At 39.1% G+C, this 16,865-nt stretch overlaps 2 protein-coding genes across 17 annotated transcripts in view; one reads left to right on the top strand and one right to left on the bottom strand.

The window, feature by feature from the left end:
* The window catches only part of LOC119693291 (zinc finger protein 1 homolog), a 538,991-nt gene that overhangs the window by 483,209 nt on the left and 38,917 nt on the right, over window positions 1-16,865 (top strand). For 4 of the 16 annotated variants that reach the window (XM_048623924.1, XM_048623923.1, XM_048623922.1 and 1 more), the window contains exons 2-5: window positions 9,571-9,777; window positions 10,530-10,599; window positions 10,908-11,059; window positions 13,635-15,740. The exons of 2 other annotated variants lie outside the window; for them this stretch is intronic. In XM_048623924.1, coding sequence (XP_048479881.1) covers window positions 10,535-10,599; window positions 10,908-11,059; window positions 13,635-15,355 — 1,938 coding nt within the window. In that variant the 5' untranslated portion in view covers window positions 9,571-9,777; window positions 10,530-10,534 and the 3' untranslated portion in view covers window positions 15,356-15,740. Of the gene's footprint in view, window positions 1-8,020; window positions 9,132-9,409; window positions 9,778-10,529; window positions 10,600-10,907; window positions 11,060-13,634; window positions 15,741-16,865 lie in introns of those variants that run through there. 10 more of the 16 variants (XM_048623930.1, XM_048623929.1, XM_048623926.1 and 7 more) reach the window with 9 other exon arrangements.
* Window positions 1-16,865, bottom strand: part of LOC105392845 (zinc finger protein 184-like) — a 342,691-nt gene that overhangs the window by 27,906 nt on the left and 297,920 nt on the right. The gene's annotated exons all lie outside the window — the stretch shown is intronic.

Here is a 16,865-nt window from a genome sequence, read left to right on the forward strand (position 1 = left end):
CGCTTAAACCATTTTGCCTTTCCACCGTCGATATATACAATATGCTCGCATCTGTAATCCCTGGGAGGGAGAGTCCAAGGTTATGTTGTGTGACTGCTATTTACTGTGATTTCTGTATTTATATTCCTTTAGTTTAGGTAGGCCTAGACCTGTGCTACCACCCCACGCAGTTTGTTGTACAAACTACTTACTGAACAGTTGGACACCCTGTATAAATGAGGAAATATTATGCTGGCCTGATCAAAGTTTTCTAAGCTATGCTCATCTTCCATCGACATTCATTCATTGATGAATCAATGATGATGGAAGATGAGTATACCATAGGAGTGGGTAGCTTAGTCTATTAAGGCTGTCACTAAAGCTGGAAGAAAATCAGAATCTGTCAAATCTAGTGAGGGGGGGTTGAGGTATGCGGGGCGTTCTACGGACAATGACATGAAATTTTAACATAGTACTCGAAAACATAAAAGTGAAGACATGCCACTTTGTTAAAAATATACTAAGTAAGTAATATTGTTTTGTGATACGAAAATATTTATTTTTATTTGATTTGAAAGTATTTTTAATATTTAATAATTAATTATATATAAAGTCGTACCCGTGCCGATATTTATACAGGTTGTTGCAAAAAGGGTTTAATACTATGCCGAAACCTACGTGTGCAGCATGTTATTGATGTTATTTCTAAGCCAGGAAATGAAATCAGAATGTAAAAAAATCGCGAAAATATTATCAGAGTTTAATAGTTCAGGGTGTTGTGTTAAACTCTGCCCCCGTGTGAGGTATAAGAATAGTAAATAAAAAAAGTATAGTTAGCCGAAAGGGCGTTACTCAGGCGTCACTCTGAAAAACTTATATCCTACGTAATTTTTTATATTCATGAAAAAAACGCTTCTTCATATAATTTTTTTTTGGTCACGTGACCTTTTAGTTAGACGACCTGTTTTTTTTTGGTGTTTCAAAAGCAGAACAGTAGTTTGCAGAACTCTGCATATACAGGGTGTCACAAAAGGTTACGTAGCTGGCAAAGGGATATGGGGAGGTCACCAGAAAAATAATAACATGTAAGTACCCCCGCAAGGGAGTACATTAGTACAAGGCGAGAGTGTGTATTTTTTTTTTTAAGTACTTATGTGTATTTGGGATATGATAGAAATAATATTTTTGTTTCTTAAAAACCAAAAAATTTACACCTTGCTGCGCTCTTTTGCTCACTGTAAGTACACCTACAAATATTGCTGTATTAAAAAAAACGGTTTTGTTATAACGATTATAAAAAAAAAGTTATTTTCATGTCAAGGAGTCATTTACCTAATTACGATTTCACTCAACAGCAGGTGAACTGAAAAAATAAGTTCTAGTTCTATCATCACTTTAGATCGCAAACATTGTAACTCCACTTTTCTCGGCGAAAAATACTCTTTGGTGTCAATAGAAACGTTTTTTGAATTCACATGTTTTCCTCTTTATTCGAAAAAAAAAAACAGTATTCCGCATTTTACCATTTGTTTTCCTCTAAACCCCAAACCGTGATTTTTAAACAAGAAAACTTAGTAATTATACCCTTTATTCTCATATACAACGTGCGATGTAGGCGAACGTGAACGAAAACTATGCAATAAGCCTTTGTTTTTTTACTACTTTAGTAAATTACAATAACATACTCAACAATGTTAATTTTTTTTTGCAATGTTATGTTGTTAAATTAAGATCTAATATTTTATTAACATGAAGTTACTTTCAACTTTTTTTTGCATCTATGCGTCGAATCACAGCATGACGGCTGCTGCAGCTTCCTGCTGTCCTGTCCTCCAACCAATCCCACCAGTACTGCAGGTTGCGTCGAATACGAGCCATTCTCTTCGACTTGACAAGACAGGTGCTCCCGGAAGGATCATAGATCGCACGGAACCCGTACCGTATAGAGGCAACGGACTCCTTTGCAACAGCCCCCCAGATTCGGAAGTAGCCCATGCACTGCATGGCGAGCACAGCTGCAGCAATTTTTTCGTAATGAATCATTGGGATGTCATCCCCGAAGGAGGCTCTCAGCCTACCTCACGACCTGTGTGACATTAGAAAAATGCACTGTGCTAACGCCGTTTGCGAGCTTGATTTGCAGGACCGCGTTGTATGCCAAGTTCCACAGCAGAGGGGTCCAAGACCTACCGCTGTGGAACTCCGCAACTGAACTTCTTCAGTGAAAACAAACCCTCTCTTTTCGCATCCTTAATGTACTTGTTAGACACGTATGACCTCTGTCAATTTTCTGCAGATAAGAAGACAAGTGATGGTATACAAGAGCCGCCCTAAAGGTTCGCCCTCTAGGGGATAGAGTTGAACGCGGTTACTATTTTTAAGCAAACAGCCAGCGCAACAACTCGCCCGTGGTTCTTATCCTGCTCCGACAGTGAACGAACGCAAAGTATTGTACCCACTATTCGAATCCGCATTTCGGATGCCAAACTGACTGTCCGAAAGGTCGAAACCGTACCACCACAGAGGTATGACTCGTTCGAAGAGCTTATCAGGCTCTACAGCAATCAGATGTGTCGGTACACTGAAAGATAATCTACAGGCCTGCTTTATTTATTTAGGAGCACTAATGGCCTCCTTTCAGTCATTGAGTCACTAGCACTCAGGCTGCGGTTGAACAGGAAGATAGACTGTCTAAACAAATCATTTTTAGGCTAGTTAAAAAAAACTTTAGGTGGGTAGTATGCCTACTAGAACTACAAATAAAACAGTATTTTTGTCTCCTCTAAAATTTGGTCACGAGGAGTTACGATGATTACGATCTAAGGTGACGCTGACGATATTTTATACAAGGTATTGAAAAAAGGGTATAAAGCTTAGCCAAAACTGGATTTAGGTGCCATTCTGATCCACTTTTCTTCTACAATTTTGAAAATTCACGTAACAAAACCTTTTACATAGAAACTTATTCGATCACGTGACTTTTTACTATAGAGACCGAATTTATTTTTCGAGAATTTCCAAAACTTGGAGAACAAAAGTTGTTCAGAATAACCCCTGAGTCAAACCCTTTCGGCACAGTATACCCTTTTTGCAACATCCTGTATAGGTAATATCAGGTTTATAAAAGACCTGGGCCTGTAGAGTGAGACTCGGCATGGGGAGTCATAATTTATAGATCTTTTAGGTTGCAGTAGCGAATGGGCACTGGTAGCCCTGCCCTTTTCTATAACTATACGAGTAACTATAGGTAATTTTATGGCAATTTAAAAATGGTATAACATTTATCTATTTGAAAAAATCATTAAAAATAGGGTTGCAATAAAACGAGTGACTGTAAATTACAGTTCTAAGTGTCAAAATTAATTAATTTGGGTTATAGAATTACTAAGTGAGCGACTGACTGCGAGTGACGAGAAATCAACAGCACAGCAACTTACAAACTTTAATTTGAGTTACTTAAAATACAAAATGAGCAGCTTCATAATATTTGAGCGACCTAATATTTGTTTGAGTGTCAACGTTACGTCCTGCATTTTTTTCAATATTTGGCAAATGTATTTTTTATACTGAGCGGCATTTCATCTTAAATGAAGTATTTCGAATACAAAAACCACTTTGAAAAATACACTAATGGGCAGAGTACCTATAATGAGCTCACATTTAAAAAATAAAAATAATATGAAATAACTATTTGAAGAAACACTATTCTATTAGTTGAGAAATTTTATTATTGAAATATAAGGGTAATTAAATAATAAAATGTACTCCATAAAAATTAAGTAATATGCATGCATTTATTTCAATAAAATGAACAAAAATTAAAATAAGACGCTTCAGTCAACTAAAAAAAAACTTCTTATTAATACTAAGAAACATTGATAGGTATGAGGAGCCCTACTATTCATCGTCACTGGTAAATAAGTACGGGCTTGGACTTAATGGGCCGGCCTCGTTTTCTTTTTTGTCCAATGGGTATAATTTTTGCTTCCAGTGGTGGTGTTGTTAGTTTGAGCCGAATTGCTAGCCCCAAAACGTGTTTGCATACATATCTTTTGAAAAATTCGGGACAGTCGCACGATCCTTTTTGCCAGTGCATTTAAAAATCTGTAGTTTTCATTAAAAAGCGTATCAAAATAAAAAACATAAGCCCTCAAATAGAATATCAGTAACCAATAATCATTAATAAAGCAGCATACAAAACTTTGCTCAAAGTGAACTTTTTAGTAGTTCGCTAAGTATAACCTCACTTAGAAAAATCGAATATATCTTAATATTGAAGTTGCCCTCTCGGTATTTCCAGTCGCTCACTTAGTAATGAAGTCGCTCGGATAAAATTTTAATATCTGAAATGGATTTAGTCACAGTCCACTTTCTGTAAGCTCGTTCTGGATTTTATTATAAATCAATATTCGTCGTCAGTTTAGTTAATTTTTCGCTTACTCAAATTCATACCGCTCAAGTTATTAAAACAGTATGTCATCATCAGTCGCAAAGTTTTTTTTTGTTCGCTCGTTTTATAATTCCCCTTAAAAATATACATTACCTATCACCCTAATTTAAAAAAAAAATTCAGCCCTTACTTTAAACTTATAACACCCCTCTATTTCCTTCAGGGGTTAAAAAACCTGTGTATTTAATATTTTCTTATGAGTTTTTTTTTAAAAACTAGGCTCTTACATAGTTGTACATAATATTATGCGGTATTTTATTCCACTTGTAACGCATAAAATTCATAGCTACAGTAAACATTTCATTTTTTTCATGGCGAGATACAGTCGCACTTAACCGCTTTTTTGCAAAGCTTGTTAAATAGATTTAAAAAATTATGTAAATTTTAGATCTTCAATTTTTAAAAATACTTACTTATTTTTAACAACCTGTAGTGTACAGACTACCACATCTTAAAATATATATATTTTTAATTAACTACGGTTTTTGGTTTCAAATAAAACAAATTATGAACTTACTTTTCAACACCCTGTATATTGTGTAGCTTACCTACCATACACAACCGTTAAAATAAAATAAATTACCCCTCAGAATATAAACAGGCTCGCGCTTTGGCATACTGCATTGACCGTATAGTTCTTATTCGGAGAATCTAATAAGTGTCATTATGTGCAATGTTTACCTTTATCTATGCATCTGTAACTCTATAGTAAAAAATGTAAACAAATCGAAAAGGCGAAATGTTTTCTAAGAATTTTCGGCTTTTCTGCATCTAAAATGATTAGAAAATTAACTTTCCATAGCAAATGCATATGTAGTATAATACTTGTAGTCATAATTTGTTGATTTAATCAGTTTTTGTGAAATATTTGATAAAAAATAAAATGGCGTGGGTATCGCTCCTAACAGGCCGCCACCAGGGCGACGACTGAAGAAATCTGAAATCTGTCACGGTGTCATCATTTTTAAACCGGAATTTATTAGTTTTTTGCAAAAAAAGTTGACTTCTGGTCCATTAAATCCAACTCTTTAAGGTAACTTTGTTAAGAATTTAATTACCTACACATACATATAAGATTTCATGAAAATGGGCCCTCTGATTTCGAGGGTTTTTTCATAATAAGTCAAAAAATGGCAAAAGACATGGTGTGTTTGCAATTTTTTTTAACATACTTATTATAATCCTGCACCAATTTATAAGCAACTAACATGTTCAGTATACCCTCTGCTACAAAATATATTTTTATCAATGTGATAGAAGCCACCGTTTTTCCAATCTAATCAAGTATATCAAGCCGACTTTAGCATTTTAGCTTTAGGGATCCCCTTAAGTGCCCGCTTTTCACGCAAGAGATGCGGGTTCGAATCCCGGCGCTAACATGTACCAATGAGTTATTTTAACTCAAGTACAATGTATAACAGTCTTACGGTGACGGAAAACATCGTGAGCAAACCTGTAAATCTAGATTTAGCACATCTAGATAATATGTGAACCCACCAACCCGCAGTGGACCAGCATGGTGGGAAATGGTCCAAGCTTAGGAAGGCAGTTTAGACGTAACTTAACGTTTACTTGTAAAGCGTACCCTTACCTTTTCCTCTATCCCTACCCCTCCTCACGGTCAGGAATTTAATGTTGTGGCCCTTAGGGCTTTAGACATTACTTTCGTGTCCGTGTATTTCCCTGATCCCCACCCCTCTCACCTCCCATCTTTTTATAATATAATTTCTTCTCTCCCGCAACCTCTTCTGATCATGGGGGACTTTAATGCCCACCATACCTCATGGGGTTCATACCATACTGACGCTTTTGCAATCGCCCTCTTAGACATGCTTGATACCTTAGATGTTTGTATTTTAAATGACGGGTCTCCTACCCGTCGAGTCCTCCCTCGTCAGAACCCAAAAAGTGCTGTTGATCTCACTTTCTCTTCTCCTCTTCTTTCAACATCAATATTCTGGAGGGTCCTCCCAAATACTTTTGGGAGTGATCATTTTCCCATCTCTATTACTCTTCCTACCAGAACCAGCATTCTTGCTGATACATGTGCCTTCCCAAGGTACATGATAGGCAGGAATGAGTGGTCCAACTTCATCACCTCTGTGGAAGATAAACTCAGTCTGATCCAACCCTGTACTAGTGACAACTTTCTTTGCATATATGACCAGTTTGAAAAAGCTCTAACATCCTTTGCCAAAAATAGAAAATCGCGTAAAGGCCAAAGAGTCTCGCCTCCTTGGTGGGACTCCGACTGCTCCCTGGCTATTGTCGAACGCAAAAATGCAGAGGATGTTTACATTGCTAATATGAGCATGGACAACTTCATCAACTACAAAAGGATAGCGGCACGTACCAAACGGCTCCTTAAGAAAAAAAAGAAACAGGGCTGGATCAGATTTTGTGAAAACCTTTCACCTAGGTCTCCCCCTTCTCTGGTGTGGAGATACATTCGCCGATATCGCGGTTCCCTTAACGTCGAAGATATCTTGAGCAATGATCCCTCTCTATGGCTAGAAGGGTTCAGCGATAAACTGGCTCCACCTTATGTCCCACACTCCAGTGCTCTCCGTCCCCAACCAGCTCTCTTACCATCTTCAGACAGATTGGATTCTCCATTTTCTATGGATGAACTCCAATCTGCTTTATCTGGTTTAACTGATTCATCTCCAGGTATTGATGGCATCCCATACTCTTTCCTTTCAAAATCAAGCCTCAAGGTCAAGCAGGCCTACTTGGAGCTGATAAACTACTTCCTTGAGTACGGAGTTACTCCATGCTCTTGGAGTAAGCAAATAGTTGTTCCCATATTGAAGGCCGGAAAAGACCCCCGTGATCCTAACTCCCGACGTCCTATCGCCCTCTCCTCTGCTTTGGCGAAAATCTTAGAGCACTTAATTAAATGCAGGCTCGAATGGCTAATTGAGAATAGAGGAATCCTAGCCAAAACCCAGTTTGGGTTTAGGAAAGGGATGAGTACTCTAGACAGCCTTGCAATACTTACAACAGATATTCACATCGCATTCAAGAGGAAAGAATACCTTGTGGGTGTCTTCCTTGACATAGCGTCTGCCTATGATAATGTACTTCTTCCTGTGCTCAGGCAGAAAATGCGCCAGCTGAGCATTCCAGTGAAGCTTACCCGTCTGGTTTGCAGCCTATTCATGGAGAGATCCATCTACATAAAATCCCCTACCACTTCCCTTGATTCCCCAAAATTTTTTTTGGAAAGGCCTCCCCCAGGGATCGGTCTTAAGTCCCCTCCTTTACACTCTGTATACTTACGATCTAGATAAATCCGTTGACTGCTTCTGCGACATTCTACAGTACGCTGACGACTTGGCCCTCTTTTATGCTTCTCCCTCGTTAGCGGAGACAAATGTCCAGCTGAACCTGGCTCTTAGGTACCTCACGGATTGGCTGGATAGACATGGGTTATCTCTTTCTCCCACTAAATGCACAGCAGTGATTTTCACTAGAAAAAGAAACATCCCAGATCTGGATGTTGTTATTGGAGAGCATTCAATCACTGTGTCAAATAAAGTTAAATTTTTGGGTGTGATTCTGGATTCCAGGCTGTCGGGTAGCCATCACATGAACTACGTGGCTCAGAAGTGCGAGAGGGGTGTCAACGTCCTCAGGTCACTGTCGGGTGTCTGGTGGGGCGCACATCCATACTCCCAGAAGCTACTGTACAACGCCATTGTTCGAAGCCACTTTGACTATGCCTCATTTATCCTGGACCCCTGCAACAAGGCTGCATTAGAAAAAATTGATAAGGTTCAGTACAAGTGTCTTCGAATAGTGTCCGGTGCAATGAAATCTACCCCCACCAATGCCCTTCAGGTTGAGTGTGTCGACCCCCCTCTCTCGCTGCGGAGACAGTACTTGTGTGACCGGTTTTTCCTCAGGATCTGGCAATCGGAGTCTCACCCGCTATTGTCCAAGCTCGATACCCTTAAGCGGTTATGTCATGCTCAAGAAACCCATGGCCTTTCCTTCCTTCTCAAATCATTCATTTTTGCTTCCAACCTTCCTCATCCTTCAATTAAATTTAAAATGAACCCTCTGTTTAGTGTCCCTTATGATGCCCTGGTTTTTCAGCCCAATGTTGTTATGGACATGGGCATTGTGAAAAACGCTCCAGGGGCCGAGAAAACATTGACTCATAAACTCCAGTCAGAGTGGCCTGGTTGGCTCCCAGTCTTCACAGATGCCTCCAAATTTACAGATAAGAGCAATGTTGGTCTAGCTGTCTGGCTTCCTAAGTATAAAATTACTCTTAATTTCAAACTCCCCCCCGAATCCTCAGTCTTCACGGGCGAGGCTACCGCTATTCTGGAGGCACTTCTGTACACTGAGTCTCACAAACTCAACAAAACTATTATTCTATCAGACTCTTCTAGCTGCTTACATTCAATTATTTCATTTCCTTTTAAATCAAAATCTAAATTCCCTATCATTCTTCAAATTAGACAAACTCTCTTCCGTTGCAAGACTCAGGGTATAGAGGTGGCTATTGCCTGGATACCTGGCCACAGTGGCATCATTGGTAATGAGTGTGCAGATTCCTTCGCTAAGGATGCCGTTAGCTTGGGCCTGGATACTCATTACCATAATTTTGCCCACGACCTTGCCTCGCTCGCAGGACCGAGGCTTGATAATTCCTGGAAGGAGTACTGGGAAGCTTCCAGGAATATTAAAGGTAAGTATTACTCCTTAATCCAACCACATATTCCCAAAAGGCCATGGTTTTTTAGAGCAAGACTCCTAGATAAAACCTCCACCTCGACAATCTGCAGACTCCGTCTTGGTCATGCGTGCACGCCTGTGCACTTGGCTAGGATTCGGGTGCGTGATAGTTCGGTTTGTGACTGCGGCACCAGCGAAGGATCTGTCGACCACCTTTTCTTTGAGTGTCCTAACCTTCAAACCTCCCTCTATGATTTCCTCCCTCCCTCTATCCCATGACCTGTAAATATCAATTACCTACTAACACTTGTACATACCCCAATCGCTAACATCCTGTATAAATTCTTCAAAACTAACAATATTAAACTATAAATTTGTTTGTGTTCATTATAATATACTAACCCTCTGTTTGTGATGTCCCTGTATAAATTGTGTCCGTCTGTTTGTTTCAGGTATTAACCTTGTAAATATCTTTAAATCTCCACCGTAAAGACAGCAATTTACATAGTGTGTACCTTAACACAATCGTTTTTTGGCCGAATTTGCTGTGTTAGTCACACACGGCATACAGCCACAAACAAAGATTGATTGAACCTTAAAGCTAATAAATGATAATTTCACCGATAGTCTGCTGAATAAAGTGTTTAGCACTGCATTGGGTAAGAATCCTTACTAATATTATAAATGCGAAAGTAACTGTGTCTGTCTGTCTGTCTGTCTGTCTGTCTGTCTGTCTGTCTGTTACTCTTTCACGCCAAAACTACTGAACGGATTTGAATGAAATTTGGTATACATAAGGTCTAGACCCTGGGAAAGAACATAGGCTACTTTTTATCCCGGAATTCCCACGGGAAAACTTTTTGAGGCGAAGCGGAGCTCGCGGGAACAGCTAGTAGTTTTATAAAACCTTCATACTTACTTCTGGTCTTGAGGTTAGCTTTTCCTCCATTTGTTTGCTAAATCTATGCTACACACAAGAGTGAATATGTGGCAGAATGTAGAGTTGTCGGTGGCTGTAGGCTCAGTGGAAGTGAGAGAGCCTGCAGAGGTCTTTAATTAGCAGGTGGTAGGGGGTGAGGGCGGCCTTCCTTTTCAAATGCTATATGAGTGTTTGTTTGTGGCCTCCTATTCAAAAAGTCTATATTGTTTTAGATCTAAATCTGGTGCAGTACCTAAACAGATTATCATGCTACAGTCTATTGAATTTTTGTAAAATTATGAACTATAAATCTTCTTGCATGTTATGAAAACTGGTAGAAAATGGTTCTGAATACCTACTTACTATTTTTCCCACCTTTTACACTCATAAATGTATTTCTGCAATAAAGGATTATATTGATGCCGTTTCTGAAGGCACAAATTCTAATTTTAGGCTGTCATAACCTTATATACATTCTTTGTTTATAATCAGGCTGTATGAGTGTTACTGTTAGTGAGTGGACTGATGGTCGGTGGAGCAGAAGAGTGGAGACCACGTACCGGTAGCGTTTGGCGGCCCCACGCGAGATGGACAGACAATATGGTCAAGTCCACGGGGAAGCACTGGATGCGGGCCGCCTCAGATCGGACAAGGTGGAAATCATTGGGGGAGGCCTATGTTCAGCAGTGGAAGTCCTATGGCTGAGATGATGATGACGATGATGAGTATTAAGTCAAATCTCATATTTCACTGGCAACATTTCTAGTTTTACATCGCTAAAATTAAATTTTGTGCCTTCAGAATATATTTCATTATACTACTTAGTTTGAAGTCATTAATTGCTATTTGAATATATTTCTCATGTTTTAGTTGTACGAAACCACACTATAAGATGGAGGATGGCATGGACATAGAGGAACATGATCTGTTGAACAACCCTACTGTGAGGAGCGTGTTTCCAGATCTTGCCGTTCTCAAACAAGAAATAATTGATTTTGATACAAATGAAGGTGTAGCACCAGGTTTGTAATTTGAATGCTCTGTTAAGGATATATTTATATTATACAACTCTGTTTAAAAATTATAGGGAAAAGATCAATTAAACACAAAATCTTTGTAATTCATCAAAATGTATTTTATCACAATTATATTATCAAAGTATGCTCCTTCAGAAACGATACACATACGCCAACAAATAATCTAATCATCAAAACATTTTTTTAAACAATGTTCCTGGAACGAGTTTAAATCTCGCAGCGAATTCAGCTTTTAAAAAAAATATTGGATAATTATTTGGCATATTTGTATCGTTTCTAAAGGAACATACTTCATGTGGTTTAGGTAGGCCTAGACGTAAAGATGCGCGATTATCACTAACCATAATCGAATAATTCGATTATAGACTTTATTCACGACACTTACACTCATGACACTTAAACTCTGCCAAAACACATTCTGAGCTACCACAAAAAACTTTAAACACTGTTTAACTAGTGTTTAAAACGACATTTGACAGATTTTGTTGGCGTTTGACAGCGCTAAACATCTGTTGAACACTGTCCAAGTTTTTGTGGTGAGGCCTATTAATTTTGTATGTCAATAATTGTAATACTTAACTAGAATTGTTCACTGTTTGGAAGCAACTGGTTCCTGACACACAGGTCACCCTAGTTTAGGAACCAGGGCTACCCCACCTTGTATGTTTTAACTTATTACAATAAAGATATGTTTATGTATTCATATCCTCTTATTCTAATTTCCTCTTCTCTATTTTCCTCTTATTCGAATAGTGTCATTTGATCATTCGATTATCAAAATTTGTGGTTCACTGGTTTGCAAATTCGATTATTGATATTAGTGGTATCAAACCATTCGATTGTTGCTGTCATTCATAATCGCCCATCATTAGCCTAGACCTAGGCTACCACCGCATGCAGTTTGTCGTAGGTACTTACTACTTACTGGACACCCTGTACTAATGAGGAAATATGCTGGCCCGATCAAAGTTTTCTAAGCTATACTCATCTATGGTTGAATGGTGTAGTGGTTAGTGACCCTGACTGGTATCCCGAAGGTCCTGGGTTCGATTCCCAGCTGATATAAATTGTTAAAGACAGATATTTGTTTGCACTCGGGTCTTGGGTGTGGATATTAATATTTAATATGTATCTATGTATTTGTGTAAATGTATCTGGTGTCCGATACCCATATTACAGGCTCTGCCTAGCTTGGGGTCGGATGGTGTGTGTTTTTATGTGATTTTTATTTTAAAAATTTATCTTCCATCATCATTTCATTCCATTCCATTCTCTGGGAGGGTGTAAGTACCTGCACCGGGCTCTCTCGAGTGGAACCTTTGCATGTCCCCAAGGTCTAAACTGCCTTCCTAAGCTTGGACCATTTGTCACCACGCTGGTCCACTGCGGGTTGGTGGGTTCACATATCTAGATGTGCTAGATCTAGATATGCAGGTTTCCTCATGATGTTTTCCTTCACTATAAGAGTGATGGTATACATTGTACTTAAGTTAAAAGAACTCATTGGTACATGTCAGGGCCGGGATTCAAACCCGCATCTCTGGCGTTTCTTAATTTACATAATGAAGTAACTGACTGGTGTAGTGGTTAGTGACCCTGATGTAGTGTGGCAACACCTTCCCTCCATACATAGGTACCTAATACGTACTTCATATTAATAATAAAGACCATTCGCACATCAACCGTGTTCTTGATTGCTCGCCTCATTACACTGACTGCTATGCCCAAGATCGTGGCTGTCGATGATTCCTGGCTGGGGCAGATATTTGTTTAAATACAGATATTTGTACTTGGGTCTTGGGTGTTGATATTATTAAATATATATGTATATGAATGTATGTATCTATGTATTTGTGTAGATATATCAGCTGTCCGATACCCATAATACAGGCTCTGCCTAGCTTGGGGTCGGATGGCCGTGTGTGAGATGTCCCCACATACTTATATTTATTTATTTATAATTATAGCACTCACACTTCTCTCTAACATTCCCCTGCATACATTCATCAGAGAACTCATTCTATCCACAAATACATCACATTCTGGTGCTTCGGCGAGCAGGGAGCCGAGCGAGACGGCCGCAAAAATATGGTCGATGCGGTTTTCATACATTTTGATATTTATGTGCATGAACAGTCAGCTGCATAAGTAGCTATACACTTTTGTACCGTATCAAACTACCTACTAAACAAAACGACAATGGTTGAATGAACAAACAGGAAGTTGGTGAGTTTGACAAAGGTTCAAAAGTGTTGCTACTTATGCAGCTGACTGTACTTCTAATCCAGTGGCTGACATATCTCTATCTTAACAAAATTGAATGAAACTAACACTAATCTGGCTAACATTTTCACAGCAGTGACAAACCACAGAGCGAATAATAGAATATTTACTCTTTCTTCATTCATATCAAGTATTCATATGACTTATTTATTTGTAGTTAACATTCAACCTTATTCAGTATAATATTAATTAATATCAATATTCATATCATTCATATAAGCACATTAATTATATATATATTATATCTATCCCAAATAAATTTTATTGTACCTTACAGAAACATTTACAACCCTGGAAGTACCAAAGAGAAATAAATACAAATATCAACTTCACAATTTAACGGTCTACAGTGGGAATCATCCTACTGAGTGCTCCACTCAAGACCTGGATGTGAAACCTGACCACCTGTGTACTGACATGGATGACACAATAACTGTCAAGCGCAACAGTTTGACAGAATTTCATGAAGTTGAAACTGAAATCAAGAAGGAATCAGAGAATGTTGTACCAAATGAATTGCCATTTTACAGAAACAGAATTATACTTGGCAAGATACAAGTAGATCAGTCTGACGAAGAACGAGAAACTGATGCACCAGGTGACTGTAATAATGTTGTTAACAACAAAACAAACAATGATCAAGATTTGGCAGTGTCAATATACACTGATGAAAATAGAAGCACGAGGATAACTAAACAGAATTATGAAAAAAAGGAAAAATGTTTGCGAGCGAAAATTATTTTAACAAACTGTTATACAACTCTATTGAACAACAACTGTTACTGTGCTCAGTGTGCAGTGTTGTTCCCTACCACTGAAGCGTATAGTGAACATTACACGAGCACACACACCGAGACCACTCACTCAAATAAAGCCTCGGCTTCTCTTGTGAAACGTAAACAAATCATATACCCACGTGAGAAAGCATTTGTGTGTGACACCTGCATGAAAACATTCAGCAAAAAAACCAGCTTGATAAAGCACATTTTAATTCACACTGGCGAAAAGCCATTCGAGAGTGACTTTTGCAAGAAAACATCGAGGCATCGGTCTGCAATGAAAAGACACAAGTTACTTCACACTGGGGAAATATCTTTCGAGTGTGACATTTGCACGAAAATATTCAGGCACCGGTCTTCTTTGAAAACACACAAGTTACTTCACGCTGGCGAAGAGCCATTCCAGTGTGACATTTGCACGAAAACATTTAGACAAATAAGTCATTTGAAGAACCACAAGTTACATCACACTGGAGAGAAACCTTTCCAGTGTGAAACCTGCAAGAAAACATTCAAATATGTATCAGTTTTAAAACAACACAAGTTAACTCACACTGGCGAAAAGCCATTCGAGTGTGACATTTGCAACAAAACATTTAACCAAATAAGAAATTTAAAGAAACACAAGTTACTTCACACTGGCGAAAAGCCATACAAGTGTGACATTTGCACGAAATCATTCTACCTAAGACATCATTTGCAGCGCCACAAGTTAGTTCACACTGGCGAAAAGGCGTTCCAGTGTGACATTTGCACGAAATCATTTAGCCAAATATGTCATTTGAAGAGCCACAAGTTAGTTCACAGTGGCGAAACGCCATTCCAGTGTGAAATTTGCATGAAACCATTTAACCAAATAAGTAATTTGAAGAGCCACAAGTTAGTTCACAGTGGCGAAAAGCCATACAAGTGCGGTAATTGCAAAAAATCGTTTCGGCATTTTAGTACTTTGACAGAGCACGAATTGATCCACACGGGAGAAAAGCCGTTCCAGTGTGACATTTGCAAGAAAACATTTAGGCATCGGGGCTCATGGAAAAACCATAAGTTAATTCACACTGGCGAAAAGCCATTCCAGTGTGACATTTGCACGAAATCATTTAACTATAGAAGTAATCATAACAGGCACATGTTAGTTCACACTGCAGCACAGCCATATGATTCTGATGCGTCGGAAAAAATGAGAAATCCGGGAAACATGAGGAAACATAGTACATGACACGGCGTGAAACAGCGGGATGTCAGTGAGTGTCAGTGGGGCGCGCTGCGGGCGAGGGCTCGGCCTCCGCCTGTCCCCTCACTGCAGGCAGCGCCGGCGACGCACAGGCCGCGTTGTCGACACGCTCTCCTACACCCACATACAAGCGACTCCACCTACACTAACCACCTCAGTTGCAATTCTGACATCGGCGCGGACGGTCGCTTTCTAGCGGCGCCGTCTGTAGCCGTCACGTGTGACTCACTACTGAGTAACCCGGCTGCTCAAGGACAGCGTCCTGTTGTACACCGAGATGCCTGAAATCCCGGCTCAATTGGAAGCCACGGAACAGTATAAAATGTAATTAAATCGGTGGATTAATACAACTTTTTGGTTCTTTATTATTGCTAAATACTGATGTTTGTTGTTAACTCTTAATCAAATATAGGGAAATTATTTCCCACTTAGTCTGTTTGTGGTACCTGTTGCTATGCTAGTGCCGCGGTGGTACAGAGGGCCTTCGCAAGAGTGCGCCGCGCCGTCCTGTCCTCAGCAACTGTCCTGGCTTCTGTCCAGCTCAGCGCTTGCGCTCGCAGCTCGCCGTCAACTGTACGCCGCCATGTGTGCACCGACGACCGGGACACGGCGTCTGCGGCGGCCACTAGCTAATCATTCAAAGCTTGTTTTGACATTACTCTTATGTACTTAAATAAAAATAATATTGTACAGTATTTTACAAAGTGTCATATGATTACCTTGATTAATTTAATTAGACATGCTGTCACTCTCTATAATTTTTTTGACAGTGACAGCATGTATTTTATCTCACAGGTAGCCACTAACCAGACATTGTGAAACAGGGCCTTAGTGTAATAGAATGCGATCCAAATTTTTGGCGTTTTAATAACAAAGTACCGTCTCCGCGTCCCCCGCACCTCGGTAGATCAACTGAGGGACAAGTGTAAATTTTTCATAACCTATTGAGCAGTGAATTTCGACCTTTGTATTCGACATTTCTTGTGTTATTCAAACCTTCTTTCATCCATCTTTACATCAGCTTCAGTAAGACACTTGAAAAGTACCTACTGTAACATTTTCGAAGTAAATTTTAATATTATGACAATATTATGAATAAAATTATCGAATCATATTTCGTTACTGATAAATCAATATCTCTTTTAGCACCAAATACATAATTCTACTAAAATTGCATGAAGAAAATGCACCTAACCACTCTAAATACATATAGTTTTCAAACGCTCGGGAATACGACCGTTGCCGAACAATGACGAAGATTTCTATGTGCATTATCAATTTTGGGGAACTGTACTTAATTCTTCTGTTACAAGAAGAAGAATCTCCTCTGTCAAACTATGAAATGCGACATGACAGCGGGGCGGCTGTGCCATTTCAAAACACAGTAACAGCCAAGAGACAAAATTTTCAGGAGAGCCAAAAAACGTTTTTGTCCCTTCATTTCAATGCCCTGGTAAAACTATGATAAGTACTTACATATCTCAACGAATGTAAG

The sequence above is a fragment of the Plutella xylostella genome, chromosome 11 (assembly GCF_932276165.1).
Source record: "Plutella xylostella chromosome 11, ilPluXylo3.1, whole genome shotgun sequence".
Taxonomy (NCBI): Eukaryota; Metazoa; Arthropoda; class Insecta; order Lepidoptera; family Plutellidae; genus Plutella; species Plutella xylostella.